At 42.6% G+C, this 16985-nt stretch overlaps 1 protein-coding gene across 3 annotated transcripts in view; it reads right to left on the bottom strand.

Annotated features, from left to right (window-relative positions):
• The window catches only part of LOC147152963 (voltage-dependent calcium channel subunit alpha-2/delta-3-like), a 117034-nt gene that overhangs the window by 37271 nt on the left and 62778 nt on the right, over window positions 1-16985 (bottom strand). For 2 of the 3 annotated variants that reach the window (XM_086052215.1, XM_086052373.1), the window contains exons 12-14: window positions 6872-7005; window positions 5889-5906; window positions 1083-1154 (exon numbers count right to left, since the gene is read on the bottom strand). In XM_086052215.1, coding sequence (XP_085908341.1) covers window positions 1083-1154; window positions 5889-5906; window positions 6872-7005 — 224 coding nt within the window. The remainder of the gene's footprint in view (window positions 1-1082; window positions 1155-5888; window positions 5907-6871; window positions 7006-16985) is intronic. The other variant, XM_086052289.1, reaches the window with a different exon arrangement.

Genomic DNA, 16985 nt, shown 5'->3' with positions numbered 1-16985 from the left:
ATGAAGCTTCATGAACACTTGTCGTAATTGAACTTCAAATCGTTAAGGGAAAGAGTTTTTGATAGATTGATTTGAACTTTAAGGTTTTTCTGTCACTCTTGTTGGGAGTGACGTTTAAGTTGGGTGGAATTTTGAGCTCGATTTGCATGAGTGCAGGTTTTGATGAATTTTGGGGGTCTTGGCCTTGGGGTTCAACTTCGAAGCCAGTGTCTCCAACAGGGAGACTACTCATGGGGGGGGTAAAAGTATCGTGTGGTGGTGAATCAGATAGAGCGTGCTCATTAGGCTGCTGCTCAGACACTTGGGGGAGTAGGGTCTCAATTTAACTATTGCTGTTTTTGAGAGGGTCGACTGGTTAGCACGTCCGCCTCACAGTTCAGAGGTCGTGGGTTCGATCCCGGCTCCGGCCTCCCTGTGTGGAGTTTGCATGTTCCCCCCGTGCCTGCGTGGGTTTTCTCCGGGTACTCCGGTTTCCTCCCACATTCCCAAAACATGCATGGTAAATTGATTGGACTCTCTAAATTGCCCCTAGGTGTGATTGTGAGTGCGGTAGTTTGTTTGTCTCTGTGAGCCCTGCGATTGGCTGGCACCCAATTCAGGGTGTCCCCCGCCTACTGCCCCAAGACAGTTGGGATAGGCTCCAGAACTCCCCGCGACCCTTGTGAGGATAAGCGGTATCGCTAATGGATAGATGGATGATTTTGAGTGTAAGAGTACTGCCTGTGAGCCTGACGTTTTGGGAAGTTTGCTTTCAAACTTTGTACTAATCTATTAAGGTGAGCTCATTGACATGTTAATTGAGGCACCGTTTTGAGCCATGCTAGACAAATGTAAAAAGGACCAGTTGTTGAAAGTAGCTGGAACATTGTGAAAATGATTTTCTTGACAAGCTCATAAAGGCTAAGCAATCTTCTAAAGATTCATAGAATTCAATATTAAGTGGACCTTTAAGATCAACCATTCAGCCAAAAACAGGGACCGTTTTTTTCCAAAATGAGCAGTCAAGGAAAGCGCTAACATCACTACACCGTTGTTGGAACCTGCCAGGGCAGTCATAAGGAAATAATTGTGCTGATACTTACAGTCTCATTCTTGGTGCTGAACACAGGCATTGCCACGGTGGTCATCAGCACTGGACCTTGACCGTCATCCAGCTAAAGAGATATTGAGTGAGTTAAATGAGGCAGAAAAAGAGGGCGGAGAGAAAAAAGGGAACCAATAATGGGACACAATTTAAGAGGTTTATAAGAAATGACATTGTCCGTTGTCACGCACATTCTGTGAATCCACCCTTTGACACATATTTTAAGATCATTCCCTAAATAGCCGACCTGTGAGTAATTGTGCGGCAGACCCAGTCAGACTCAATTATCTTCTTCAGGCTACACCCTTACATGACATGTTTTATTCATGTTCCTTATTTGACTTAAAACATGTTCAATCACAGCCTGCCTTTGATCTCCTTCAGTACAAGCTTATCCAAAGGCAGTGCTTCTAGTTTGGATGTGAGTATCTTTCCTCCCTCAAGACTGCTGGAATAATTAAGATATTTATCTTTCAAGCGGATGCCTGTCTACGCTTGTGACTTCAATTTCTTGATGAAAGCTTGACACTGTTGTGTTGTGGATATTGCTCAAAATCTGTCATATGTTTGTCCACTAAGAAAGTGTGCATACTTAAAGCATTTTACCTGTGTGGGTATACAATGTCTTGTCACTGGGATGGTACTTCTGCTTGCTAACCAATTTGGAAACATACCCGTGCCATTTTGGCATTGGAACAAACAAACAAACGCACACACGAACAAACGAATGAATGGAAAATAACAAATGAAAAAAATGAACAAAAAACGAATGAAAAAAAGAGCAAAAAATGAATAAAAAAACTTACTAACTAACTAATACAATGGAAGTCAAAAACTGATAATGGCGTGAAGAGTGCAAACTACATTAATTGATCCAATATGGTGCCTTTGAGATTTTTGCCATTTCAGCCCCCAAAATAGAGAACTCCCATTGATCTTCGCATTTATTTTATGAATTTGAAATTAAGTTTATTGTGTGAATGCTGAGATTGCACATCCAACAACTTCAACATATTCAGCTCTTTCGCAGTCATTGTATATCATTTCAATTCATTTTATATCATTTCACATCATTTGATAGAATTTCAAAACGTTCCACAAATTTCAGTTCAGCCCCTCAGCCTTCACACGCATTTTCACCAGAAATTGCATTCTCTAGTTACAAATCATATTAGTCACGATCCCACATTATTTGCAAAAATTGAATTAACTGCAAACCGACAATTTAGAATTAAATTATGACATTTATATTAAATGTATATCATTATCATTATATATTTATATCAAATATTGTTTATATCATGATGAAATGTTTTTATATCAATTTCTAGAGCTGGGCATTTTCCTAAAAAACGTCCGTATATCACCTTCCGCCTACCCTTCGGCCATCTGTTTATCCAACATTTTGTCTGGCCGGACCAAATAGTAATCACCTATAGACCGGTCCAACTATCATTTTAAACGGGCTTCCGTTAATGTTTCCGACTACAAACTTTGACAAACTACCACTAGCACGCACCGCAACAGTAGAGGGTTTCTTAAAGTGGATGTTACCCCATAATGACACGGTGGTCAGTTTCAGGGACACATGCAAAATGTACAATATGATAGTGAAAATAGAATATATGATGAAAATGACTTGATTTCAAATAACTTGTTATGGACAATAAAACCATGTGGGACATGCCAAAATCATGTACTGTTCATTAATTTTTTAATGTAGTATTTCTTTTCTTTGGGGGGGGGGGCTTGTCGTTGTAGTGGTAATGTGCAAATGTTTGACCACCTGTAATAAGACCTCAGACTTTTATTATTCTGTTACATTTTCATGATGACTGAGTGATGATGAATAGAACATTGAAGGCACTTTAATGTGATATTGGCCCAGTTATTGTTTTATCCATTTCTGCTGCAGCAATCGGTTTGCAACTATTGTGTTACAGAAAAGATTGCACATCCTCAAAACACCCCCTCTATCTTACCACCACCAATAAAAGGTAATGACAGGACACTACTAGCATCCATCCTGTCTCCATCAGACACATGAGCAAAAAGGAAGCAGTGACCTGAGCTTTGACAGATGGTAATAGCAACTGAGGACACAATATTGGACATCAAAGGGAGAAAGAAGTACACTTAAGTACTCGTGCTGTACAATGGACAACCTTGCTGCTGGAAAAATGCTATCGATCAAAGGACAGGGGGGAATGAGTGGGACCTCATCTAAAAATAAAAAATCTATTTCCAAGCTCAGGTACACTATATTGGATCATATATCACGTCTGCAAACACATGGGCTCGGAGATATTGCGTATTCTCATCAACAGTTGTTGGGCATTGTCATTCACATGCTACCCCTTTGTGCTTGAATGCTAACTCGTTTGGTGGAATTCAAGCTTGTTCTGCTTGAAATTAAAAAGTGTAATAAATAGATAAAAGCAGCCGCACGGAAATAGACAACAGGCGACATATTAAAATGTCAAAATCACTGTGAAAGTGGAGCTTCTATTTGCCTTGCCCGGGGGAGGAAACGCATCAATTTGCATTGTCCAAAGATCAAAGAGGGACCATCCGTTAATACTTAATGAGACCCACCACGACGTTGCCAAAATTCTAGAATTTGACCTGTTATCTGAATTTGCTTCCAGGCCCAATCATACTGACATTTTTTCCAAAACTCTCAAATAAGGTGTGCTCAATATAGAGAATGAAAAAGAGTCCTAAGATGGTTCTAAGGAGGCTGTTTTTTTTTTGTTTGGTTCACATTTGACTAACAGCTTGTGAAACAAACTTTCAACTTTTTAACCCCAGAATGGAACACAAAGTGTGAGAAAATAATTAGCTCGATACAGTAGATTGTACTTGTACCTTAGAGGACAGAAATTGATGCACCTTTTTTTTCCTGAAAGGCAATGGGCTAAAAAAAAACTTTTGATATGCAAATAAACACTTTTGCAACACCCCTCTGGAAACAGACACACACCCATGCTCTAAGTTTGATGTCTCAGGGGACACCTCGTAATCTAGGTTCACATGACAAATGAGGTGACCTTTGTTTCCTCAATGGTGGTGTGCAATGTTGCAAAGGAGGTTGCAACAGCCCAGGTAGGATCCTTCCTAAAAGGCTCTCATGATCAATGAACGTTGTGATTATTATACATACATTATTGACACTTTTGCACAGCTATCCACTTAGTCATACATTAAACCATATTTAACTGCTCCCCGGCTCCAACACCCTCCCCAAGTCCCCGCACGTCAATATTGGCTCTCATGCGTGTCATCAACATCCTCAGGAAGGGACGGACATGTCTAGAATACCTGAGGAGACTGCGCTCCTAATAAACCGCTGCAGATGTTTCACCTGTTTGTTGTTGCCTGTCTTCCTTTCTGCGTTGTGGTGTATTGGGAAGGCAGCGGTAAAAAGAAGGACAATGTTCCATTGGGCAACTGGACAGGCTAGTCAGGTGGGCGGGATGTGGTGTGTAGGCAAGGTGGGGGCACAGAGCAAGACTTTTTGGTCTCTGTGCTAGACAGGACTATATAAATTCCTGGGCATCCTGGACAGCACCCGGCATCATATACACGCGACTCTGTTTCAAAATTCTGTCTGTGATCTCCAAAACAGTCTCAAAAATGACTTTGTTCCACTGACCAGATGGTTTTACAACTCATTAGTGGCTGGACAGAATCACAATCACAATCACAGCCACTTTGTTAGATGGACTATTTCAGGCCCAAAATGTGTGGGGGTTTTTTTCTCAAATATGAGCTGTTAACTTATATTTGATTAATTCTGTAATGTAAGATAATGGATGCATCCAGTATCTTACATTAGATAGTAGCATTATCCAGCATGGTGGAATTCCCCTTCGCATTAATAATGCTCCTATCTATCTTTTGGAGATCATGGTCATGTGGATGACTGAAACGATCATCATCCCAAACTGTCCGACCTTCTCACCTTCCTTCACTGAGATGGTTCGAGACAAATTATTGAGAGACACATTTTTTGTCATTTTTTCGGAGTCAAACCCAAGTAGTACTTTTTAAACACTACAGCCACGCCGGGAGTCTCTATGAGTTCATTTCACTTTTGTTTACATAAAAAAAAAGCACCATGGCGAGAGCTGTGTTGGGGAGATAGCATGCAAACAAATAATGTAGAGTTAATCACAACCACAATGCGAAACAATACTGTATCTATTTGTGATTTCTGCTGAGCTGCTCTGGTGTCCATCATTCTACACTCAGTTCATGTTCATTTTGAAATCAAATATAACGCTGAAATGATTTAAAGAAACAAAAGCATCAGCGTAGATCATCCCACCAGCCATTACGAGCTGCTGAATTTCCATTCAGACTATGAAAATAAAAGTTATTTCAGAAAATGCGACCGAGACAAATACCACAAACAGGCTCGCTTTCACTTCAAAAATGCCCAAGAAAAGTAAATAAAAATGTTGCCTCGATTATAGTGACACTGCCAGCCCCTAAAATTGTGTCATGCACAGCTGACATTGCATCACCACTGATGAATGAACGTTAAACACTTGTATAGACGCGTTTGCATGTTTGACCAAACATGCAAGAAGAGACACTACAAACAACAACCACAAGGAAACGACAGCCGAAAGAAGAGTCACAGTAAGACAATGTGAGAGTTGTTCCCCGCAACAATGCTTTCTTATTGTTGTGGAATCTGACATCAAGATCACATACATGTCGCAATCCCATGACCACACAGGCCTCAACACAACACATCACAAAACAGCAACAATCTCAAATCACAATTTGTATTTACCTTTTGTGCTTGAGGGAGCTAGGGCAAGTTCAAATGGAAAGAGAGGAAGAGGACAGGAAAGGTCACTGCTTTTTTCTTTTTTTTTTGACTGACAAAAATCATCCCAGTGAATTTCCACTCGACAGAGCCCAACAAGCTATACAACTGAAGCTTTTAACATTCAGAGTGGAGAGTACGAATGACTGAGAGTGCAACAAAAAACAGACACCCAACAGACTAAAGTATGGACATCTGACCAATTTATTCACAAACCTTCAACAAGATTTTAAAGGGTTTGTTTGGGAATTTCTGACCTCACATTCATCCAGGAGAAAATGAAAGCAAAACAAGTGTTGTTTGAGGTTAAGGCACTCTAGCCCTTCCACGCCAAACTCAAGTCACGACGGCTTTTCCTTCTTCTACTATTTCCGGCATATTTGGTCAATCTGCGCATGTCAAAATAATTTGTTCGGATCGAAAGTGTGATGCATGAAAACGCAAGTCCTAATCAAATCAATATTTTTAGTATCCATGGATTGTTTATCCATCCAATCCTAATTTTTAATCCAAACACACATCCGACAATTTTGTCCATGTAAACGTAGCCATTGTAGCTGCTCATTTACATAAGACACATTTTTAAGCCTCAGCAGAGGTCTGCATCGTCATAATGTTCAATTTGATAAAAAGGTGCTTCAGTACTTTTGCAATGGATGATGAGAGTTATTTTGCACCGTAAATCTCCAAACAACCCAGAGAGCCAATATCTTTTTACCCCAAACACAAGCACACAAAGCAGCTCATTCGCTTAAATTGTACCATCTGCTTCACGCACAAAGCATTCACGTGTTGTGACAAACAAATTCAGTGTTAAAACTTCTTTGCCTTGCTCAGTAAAAGTGCAAATGCACACTTAAAAAACAACACATAGGCGATGGAAGGTGTCATTAAAAAGTTGCCTTAGCTCTCCAATGCATTTACTAATCTTGTGTTGAGCAACTTACAGTGCTGTCGATGTAGGCCTCAGTCCAAACCGTATCATGCTCCCTGTCGATCACCTTAGGACGACTCAGCACATGGAGATACTCCATCACATTCTCCTGGACATCCGCCAGCGTGGATATTTGCGTGAAGTAACCTGTTGTGAAAAGTTGGAAAAGACGCTCTTGTGAATTACCAATAAAATGACCGACAATATAGTTTGAATTGGCCGCTTCTCCTCACTTGTCTACCACACCCACAAACAGAGATAAAAATTCCAAATTGTGCCATTTAAAAAAAAAAAAAAAAAGACTGATACTACAATTTCTTCCAATCTTTTCACAACCATCACTTGCATTGTACTTTTAAAAAGAAAAGGAAGGAAAAGCATCTAAAATACAGTTCAGCAGAAGGCAGAGAGCTTTGAGATGAAGCTTGATACATGTTCACGCAATGTCGAAATGATTCCCTGCAGTCGCGCACACATGAAAGGAAAACCAGCATGGGCTTGCGGATAAGTACAGTAAGTTTTATGTAAATGTTATGTCATTTAATCCAAATGTGATGCTATTTCGTATGACCATAATGTCACCATTGTGATGCTAATGTCCATGTGCAGGAAGGAATGCACTTCTATCTCAACAGGAGGCAGAAGGAATGAGGGAAGCAGTAAGTTAGACAGAAAGGACAAAAAGTGACAAGGAGAAGAGGCGAGACAAAAGCGACCACATTTCCACCCGTCCATGAAAGCAAACCGTCACCATCACCATGAGGCAGTCAAGGAGAAAATCATAGCCAGAGGAAATAGATTTGGGGGTCATCGGTCCAGGCAGTGACCTTTATTGAACATGGCGAAAGGGGCCAGCGCCAGAGGAGTCGAAATTAATACATAATAGGAATGTCAAATGGGGAAGAGTCATTCACAAAAATTGAAATTTAAATTAGGCAATAGTCAGAAAATACTGACAGAAATATTGTTCAAATAAAAGGTATGAAACCAGCATGAAATAGCATCGTGAACTTTACAAGGAGGTCAACCATGTTCTCTTCTTTTCATACCAAGAGACTGAGATCCAGCTAGTCGGTTACAACACACACACACTGAAGAGGCTCACATCAGGCACAAAACAAGCTGCCTCAGTGTAGCAGCATCGTTTATCATGGCGCTGAGTGAAGAATGACTGGTCCCTCAGGAGGCCTAAGGGCGTCCTTCGGGCTGAGCCACGAGGGAGATCGAGATGAGCTGGGGAGCAAAAAAAAAAAAGAATCCTCCCTGCTTTCAGTGACATGGACCACCTGTCATTGATACAGGCCAGGAGAGCAGCGATGAGCTGTTCATGATGAGAGTATTAATATATACTAATGGGAAGCTTTTGGCAAGACATTGACGAGAATACACACGACGTATGTACGAAAATTATAAATAACCTACTTTCTGTTAGAGTCCAACAGAAAGTTGGCTATAATGAAACAATAGAATAACTGTAATAAAAGCTCCATAGAGGGAAAGCTTAGTCTTCTTTCAACCACCAAATTGTCAGGTGTGCTGGGTGCATGTCATTTCCCATGACATGCGCCTGGCCCAGCATGGCGCAGAGAGTTGCATTGACAGTGTTGAATATAGCGCCTTTAAATGGGAAGACAACCCAAACATATTTTTTTCAAGAATATGTTCCCAGCAGGCCTACTAGTTGAAACACGGCATTCTGATTAAAGGGACGGTGGGGCCAGGATGGCCATGTTTTCACTAACAAGTTCATTTGATATATTTTTTGATCAGGAAAAGGAAAAGAGTTGTCATTTTCTATTTTATCGATACATTTGGGAGAAATTAGGAAATAAGTGACTCCATGAATAACGCCTCTTGTTAATGAGGAGAATGCCCACGCCCCCTACCGTTCTTCCGTCCTTGTTCGGTCGGAGTCACTGGAGGAACCGATTACAAACCCTCCATTGGAAATCATTGTACTTTCATTGCTTATAACGTCCAAGAACGGTGAACAATTGGCACCAAAATCTATGTGGACATCCTTACTAATGACCACGTCAACATATCAAAAGGATGAACCTCTCCATGGCTTTATGTGAGAATGAGGAAATATGGAAGTGAGCAGAGCTACATAGATTTATACTGGGACGAGCGCACACTGCTTCTTTGCTGATCACAGTTAGGACAGGCGAGGCATTTAACACCAGTCAAGATATTTACAGAGACTGAAGTGGGAATGAGTTGACATGCACATTTATTTGAACCCTAGCTGGAAACCCTAACCCTAGTTTGAAACCCTAGCTGGAAACCCTAACCCTAGTTTGAAACCCTAGCTGGAAACCCTAACCCTAGTTTGAAACCCTAGCTGGAAACCCTAACCCTAGTTTGAAACCCTAGCTGGAAACCCTAACCCTAGTTTGAAACCCTAGCTGGAAACCCTAACCCTAGCTGGAAACCCTAACCCTAGTTTGAAACCCTATATGGAAACCCTAACCCTAGTTTGAAACCCTAACTGAAAACCCTAGCTGGAAACCCTAACCCTAGTTTGAAACCCTAGCTGGAAACCCTAACCCTAGTTTGAAACCCTAGCTGGAAACCCTAACCCTAGTTTGAAACCCTAGCTGGAACCCCTAACCCTAGTTTGAAACCCTAACTGAAAACCCTAGCTGGAAACCCTAACCCTAGTTTGAAACCCTAGCTGGAAACCCTAACCCTAGTTTGAAACCCTAGCTGGAAACCCTAACCTTAGTTTGAAACCCTAACTGAAAACCCTAGCTGGAGACCCTAACCCTAGTTTGAAACCCTATATGGAAACCCTAACCCTAGTTTGAAACCCTAACTGAAAACCCTAGCTGGAAACCCTAACCCTAGTTCGAAACCCTAACTGAAAACCCTAGCTGGAAACCCTAACCCTAGTTTGAAACCCTATATGGAAACCCTAACCCTAGTTTGAAACCCTAACTGAAAACCCTAGCTGGAAACCCTAACCCTAGTTTGAAACCCTAACTGAAAACCCTATATGGAAACCCTAACCCTAGTTTGAAACCCTAACTGAAAACCCTAGCTGGAAACCCTAACCCTAGTTTGAAACCCTAACTGAAAACCCTAGCTGGAAACCCTAACCCTAGTTTGAAACCCTAACTGAAAACCCTAGCTGGAAACCCTAACCCTAGTTTGAAACCCTATATGGAAACCCTAACCCTAGTTTGAAACCCTAACTGAAAACCCTAGCTGGAAACCCTAACCCTAGTTTGAAACCCTAACTGAAAACCCTAGCTGGAAACCCTAACCCTAGCTGGAAACCCTAACCCTAGTTTGAAACCCTAGCTGGAAACCCTAACCCTAGTTTGAAACCCTAGCTGGAAACCCTAACCCTAGCTGGAAACCCTAACCCTAGTTTGAAACCCTAGCTGGAAACCCTAACCCTAGTTTGAAACCCTAACTGAAAACCCTAGCTGGAAACCCTAACCCTAGTTTGAAACCCTAGCTGGAAACCCTAACCCTAGCTGGAAACCCTAACCCTAGTTTGAAACCCTAGCTGGAAACCCTAACCCTAGTTTGAAACCCTAACTGAAAACCCTAGCTGGAAACCCTAACCCTAGTTTGAAACCCTAACTGAAAACCCTAGCTGGAAACCCTAACCCTAGTTTGAAACCCTAGCTGGAAACCCTAACCCTAGCTGGAAACCCTAACCCTAGTTTGAAACCCTAGCTGGAAACCCTAACCCTAGTTTGAAACCCTAGCTGGAAACCCTAGCTGGAAACCCTAACCCTAGTTTGAAACCCTAGCTGGAAACCCTAACCCTAGTTTGAAACCCTATATGGAAACCCTAACCCTAGTTTGAAACCCTAACTGAAAACCCTAGCTGGAAACCCTAACCCTAGTTTGAAACCCTAACTGAAAACCCTATATGGAAACCCTAACCCTAGTTTGAAACCCTAACTGAAAACCCTAGCTGGAAACCCTAACCCTAGTTTGAAACCCTAACTGAAAACCCTAGCTGGAAACCCTAACCCTAGTTTGAAACCCTAACTGAAAACCCTAGCTGGAAACCCTAACCCTAGTTTGAAACCCTATATGGAAACCCTAACCCTAGTTTGAAACCCTAACTGAAAACCCTAGCTGGAAACCCTAACCCTAGTTTGAAACCCTAACTGAAAACCCTAGCTGGAAACCCTAACCCTAGTTTGAAACCCTAACTGAAAACCCTAGCTGGAAACCCTAACCCTAGTTTGAAACCCTAACTGAAAACCCTAGCTGGAAACCCTAACCCTAGTTTGAAACCCTAACTGAAAACCCTAGCTGGAAACCCTAACCCTAGTTTGAAACCCTAACTGAAAACCCTAGCTGGAAACCCTAACCCTAGTTTGAAACCCTATATGGAAACCCTAACCCTAGTTTGGAACCCTAACTGAAAACCCTAGCTGGAAACCCTAACCCTAGTTTGAAACCCTAACTGAAAACCCTAGCTGGAAACCCTAACCCTAGTTTGAAACCCTAACTGAAAACCCTAGCTGGAAACCCTAACCCTAGTTTGAAACCCTAACTGAAAACCCTAGCTGGAAACCCTAACCCTAGTTTGAAACCCTAACTGAAAACCCTAGCTGGAAACCCTAACCCTAGTTTGAAACCCTATATGGAAACCCTAACCCTAGTTTGGAACCCTAACTGAAAACCCTAGCTGGAAACCCTAACCCTAGTTTGAAACCCTAACTGAAAACCCTAGCTGGAAACCCTAACCCTAGTTTGAAACCCTATATGGAAACCCTAACCCTAGTTTGAAACCCTAGCTGGAAACCCTAACCCTAGTTTGAAACCCTAACCCTAATTTAAAACCCTAGCTGGAAACCCTAACCCTAGTTTGAAACCCTAGCTGGAAACCCTAACCCTAGTTTGAAACCCTAGCTGGAAACCCTAACCCTAGTTTGAAACCCTAACCCTAGTTTGAAACCCTAGCTGGAAACCCTAACCCTAGTTTGAAACCCTAGCTGGAAACCCTAACCCTAGTTTGAAACCCTAACTGAATACCCTAGCTGGAAACCCTAACCCTAGTTTAAACCCTAGCTGGAAACCCTAACCCTAGTTTGAAACCCTAGCTGGAAACCCTAACCCTAGTTTGAAACCCTAGCTGGAAACCCTAACCCTAGTTTGAAACCCTAGCTGGAAACCCTAACCCTAGCTGGAAACCCTAACCCTAGTTTGAAACCCTAGCTGGAAACCCTAACCCTAGTTTGAAACCCTAGCTGGAAACCCTAACCCTAGTTTGAAACCCTAACCCTAGTTTGAAACCCTAGCTGGAAACCCTAACCCTAGTTTGAAACGCTAGATGGAAACCCTAACCCTAGTTTGAAACCCTAGCTGGAAACCCTAACCCTAGTTTGAACCCTAGCTGGAAACCCTAACCCTAGTTTGAAACCCTAGCTGGAAACCCTAACCCTAGTTTGAAACCCTAACTGAAAACCCTAGCTGGAAACCCTAACCCTAGTTTGAAACCCTAACTGAAAACCCTAGCTGGAAACCCTAACCCTAGTTTGAAACCCTAGCTGGAAACCCTAACCCTAGTTTGAAACCCTAGCTGGAAACCCTAACCCTAGTTTGAAACCCTAGCTGGAAACCCTAACCCTAGTTTGAAACCCTAGCTGGAAACCCTAACCCTAGTTTGAAACCCTAACTGAAAACCCTAGCTGGAAACCCTAACCCTAGTTTGAAACCCTAGCTGGAAACCCTAACCCTAGTTTGAAACCCTAGCTGGAAACCCTAACCTTAGTTTGAAACCCTAACTGAAAACCCTAGCTGGAAACCCTAACCCTAGTTTGAAACCCTATATGGAAACCCTAACCCTAGTTTGAAACCCTAGCTGAAAACCCTAGCTGGAAACCCTAACCCTAGTTTGAAACCCTAACTGAAAACCCTAGCTGGAAACCCTAACCCTAGTTTGAAACCCTAACTGAAAACCCTAGCTGGAAACCCTAACCCTAGTTTGAAACCCTAACTGAAAACCCTAGCTGGAAACCCTAACCCTAGTTTGAAACCCTAACTGAAAACCCTAGCTGGAAACCCTAACCCTAGTTTGAAACCCTAACTGAAAACCCTAGCTGGAAACCCTAACCCTAGTTTGAAACCCTAACTGAAAACCCTAGCTGGAAACCCTAACCCTAGTTTGAAAGCCTAACTGAAAACCCTTGCTGGAAACCCTAACCCTAGTTTGAAACCCTAACTGAAAACCCTAGCTGGAAACCCTAACCCTAGTTTGAAACCCTAACTGAAAACCCTAGCTGGAAACCCTAACCCTAGTTTGAAACCCTAACTGAAAACCCTAGCTGGAAACCCTAACCCTAGTTTGAAACCCTATATGGAAACCCTAACCCTAGTTTGAAACCCTAACTGAAAACCCTAGCTGGAAACCCTAACCCTAGTTTGAAACCCTAACTGAAAACCCTAGCTGGAAACCCTAACCCTAGTTTGAAACCCTATATGGAAACCCTAACCCTAGTTTGAAACCCTAACTGAAAACCCTAGCTGGAAACCCTAACCCTAGTTTGAAACCCTAACTGAAAACCCTAGCTGGAAACCCTAACCCTAGTTTGAAACCCTAACTGAAAACCCTAGCTGGAAACCCTAACCCTAGTTTGAAACCCTAACTGAAAACCCTAGCTGGAAACCCTAACCCTAGTTTGAAACCCTATATGGAAACCCTAACCCTAGTTTGGAACCCTAACTGAAAACCCTAGCTGGAAACCCTAACCCTAGTTTGAAACCCTAACTGAAAACCCTAGCTGGAAACCCTAACCCTAGTTTGAAACCCTATATGGAAACCCTAACCCTAGTTTGAAACCCTAGCTGGAAACCCTAACCCTAGTTTGAAACCCTAACCCTAATTTAAAACCCTAGCTGGAAACCCTAACCCTAGTTTGAAACCCTAGCTGGAAACCCTAACCCTAGTTTGAAACCCTAGCTGGAAACCCTAACCCTAGTTTGAAACCCTAACCCTAGTTTGAAACCCTAGCTGGAAACCCTAACCCTAGTTTGAAACCCTAGCTGGAAACCCTAACCCTAGTTTGAAACCCTAACTGAATACCCTAGCTGGAAACCCTTACCCTAGTTTAAACACTAGCTGGAAACCCTAACCCTAGTTTGAAACCCTAGCTGGAAACCCTAACCCTAGTTTGAAACCCTAGCTGGAAACCCTAACCCTAGTTTGAAACCCTAGCTGGAAACCCTAACCCTAGCTGGAAACCCTAACCCTAGTTTGAAACCCTAGCTGGAAACCCTAACCCTAGTTTGAAACCCTAGCTGGAAACCCTAACCCTAGTTTGAAACCCTAACCCTAGTTTGAAACCCTAGCTGGAAACCCTAACCCTAGTTTGAAACGCTAGATGGAAACCCTAACCCTAGTTTGAAACCCTAGCTGGAAACCCTAACCCTAGTTTGAACCCTAGCTGGAAACCCTAACCCTAGTTTGAAACCCTAGCTGGAAACCCTAACCCTAGTTTGAAACCCTAACTGAAAACCCTAGCTGGAAACCCTAACCCTAGTTTGAAACCCTAACTGAAAACCCTAGCTGGAAACCCTAACCCTAGTTTGAAACCCTAACTGGAAACCCTAACCCTAGTTTGAAACCCTAGCTGGAAACCCTAACCCTAGTTTGAAACCCTAGCTGGAAACCCTAACCCTAGTTTGAAACCCTCACTGAAAACCCTAGCTGGAAACCCTAACCCTAGTTTGAAACCCTAGCTGGAAACCCTAACCCTAGTTTGAAACCCTAGCTGGAAACCCTAACCTTAGTTTGAAACCCTAACTGAAAACCCTAGCTGGAAACCCTAACCCTAGTTTGAAACCCTATATGGAAACCCTAACCCTAGTTTGAAACCCTAGCTGAAAACCCTAGCTGGAAACCCTAACCCTAGTTTGAAACCCTAACTGAAAACCCTAGCTGGAAACCCTAACCCTAGTTTGAAACCCTAACTGAAAACCCTAGCTGGAAACCCTAACCCTAGTTTGAAACCCTAACTGAAAACCCTAGCTGGAAACCCTAACCCTAGTTTGAAACCCTAACTGAAAACCCTAGCTGGAAACCCTAACCCTAGTTTGAAAGCCTAACTGAAAACCCTAGCTGGAAACCCTAACCCTAGTTTGAAACCCTAACTGAAAACCCTAGCTGGAAACCCTAACCCTAGTTTGAAAGCCTAACTGAAAACCCTTGCTGGAAACCCTAACCCTAGTTTGAAACCCTAACTGAAAACCCTAGCTGGAAACCCTAACCCTAGTTTGAAACCCTAACTGAAAACCCTAGCTGGAAACCCTAACCCTAGTTTGAAACCCTAACTGAAAACCCTAGCTGGAAACCCTAACCCTAGTTTGAAACCCTATATGGAAACCCTAACCCTAGTTTGAAACCCTAACTGAAAACCCTAGCTGGAAACCCTAACCCTAGTTTGAAACCCTAACTGAAAACCCTAGCTGGAAACCCTAACCCTAGTTTGAAACCCTAACTGAAAACCCTAGCTGGATACCCTAACCCTAGTTTGAAACCCTATATGGAAACCCTAACCCTAGTTTGAAACCCTAACTGAAAACCCTAGCTGGAAACCCTAACCCTAGTTTGAAACCCTAACTGAAAACCCTAGCTGGAAACCCTAACCCTAGTTTGAAACCCTAACTGAAAACCCTAGCTGGAAACCCTAACCCTAGTTTGAAACCCTAACCCTAATTTTAAACCCTAGCTGGAAACCCTAACCCTAGTTTGAAACCCTAACTGAAAACCCTAGCTGGAAACCCTAACCCTAGTTTGAAACCCTAACTGAAAACCCTAGCTGGAAACCCTAACCCTAGTTTGAAACCCTAACTGGAAACCCTAACCCTAGTTTGAAACCCTAGCTGGAAACCCTAACCCTAGTTTGAAACCCTAGCTGGAAACCCTAACCCTAGTTTGAAACCCTAACTGAAAACCCTAGCTGGAAACCCTAACCCTAGTTTGAAACCCTAGCTGGAAACCCTAACCCTAGTTTGAAACCCTAGCTGGAAACCCTAACCTTAGTTTGAAACCCTAACTGAAAACCCTAGCTGGAAACCCTAACCCTAGTTTGAAACCCTATATGGAAACCCTAACCCTAGTTTGAAACCCTAGCTGAAAACCCTAGCTGGAAACCCTAACCCTAGTTTGAAACCCTAACTGAAAACCCTAGCTGGAAACCCTAACCCTAGTTTGAAACCCTAACTGAAAACCCTAGCTGGAAACCCTAACCCTAGTTTGAAACCCTAACTGAAAACCCTAGCTGGAAACCCTAACCCTAGTTTGAAACCCTAACTGAAAACCCTAGCTGGAAACCCTAACCCTAGTTTGAAAGCCTAACTGAAAACCCTAGCTGGAAACCCTAACCCTAGTTTGAAACCCTAACTGAAAACCCTAGCTGGAAACCCTAACCCTAGTTTGAAAGCCTAACTGAAAACCCTTGCTGGAAACCCTAACCCTAGTTTGAAACCCTAACTGAAAACCCTAGCTGGAAACCCTAACCCTAGTTTGAAACCCTAACTGAAAACCCTAGCTGGAAACCCTAACCCTAGTTTGAAACCCTAACTGAAAACCCTAGCTGGAAACCCTAACCCTAGTTTGAAACCCTATATGGAAACCCTAACCCTAGTTTGAAACCCTAACTGAAAACCCTAGCTGGAAACCCTAACCCTAGTTTGAAACCCTAACTGAAAACCCTAGCTGGAAACCCTAACCCTAGTTTGAAACCCTAACTGAAAACCCTAGCTGGATACCCTAACCCTAGTTTGAAACCCTATATGGAAACCCTAACCCTAGTTTGAAACCCTAACTGAAAACCCTAGCTGGAAACCCTAACCCTAGTTTGAAACCCTAACTGAAAACCCTAGCTGGAAACCCTAACCCTAGTTTGAAACCCTAACTGAAAACCCTAGCTGGAAACCCTAACCCTAGTTTGAAACCCTAACCCTAATTTTAAACCCTAGCTGGAAACCCTAACCCTAGTTTGAAACCCTAACTGAAAACCCTAGCTGGAAACCCTAACCCTAGTTTGAAACCCTAGCTGGAAACCCTAACCCTAGTTTGAAACCCTAACTGAAAACCCTAGCTGGAAACCCTAACCCTAGTTTGAAACCCTAACTGAAAACCCTAGCTGGAA

Source organism: Filicampus tigris, chromosome 1, assembly GCF_054856515.1.
Source record: "Filicampus tigris isolate MCC_2025a chromosome 1, RoL_Ftig_1.0, whole genome shotgun sequence".
NCBI lineage: Eukaryota > Metazoa > Chordata > Actinopteri > Syngnathiformes > Syngnathidae > Filicampus > Filicampus tigris.
The sequence above is the reverse complement of the archived record's forward strand: the minus strand, read 5'-3'. Positions and strand labels throughout refer to the sequence as shown.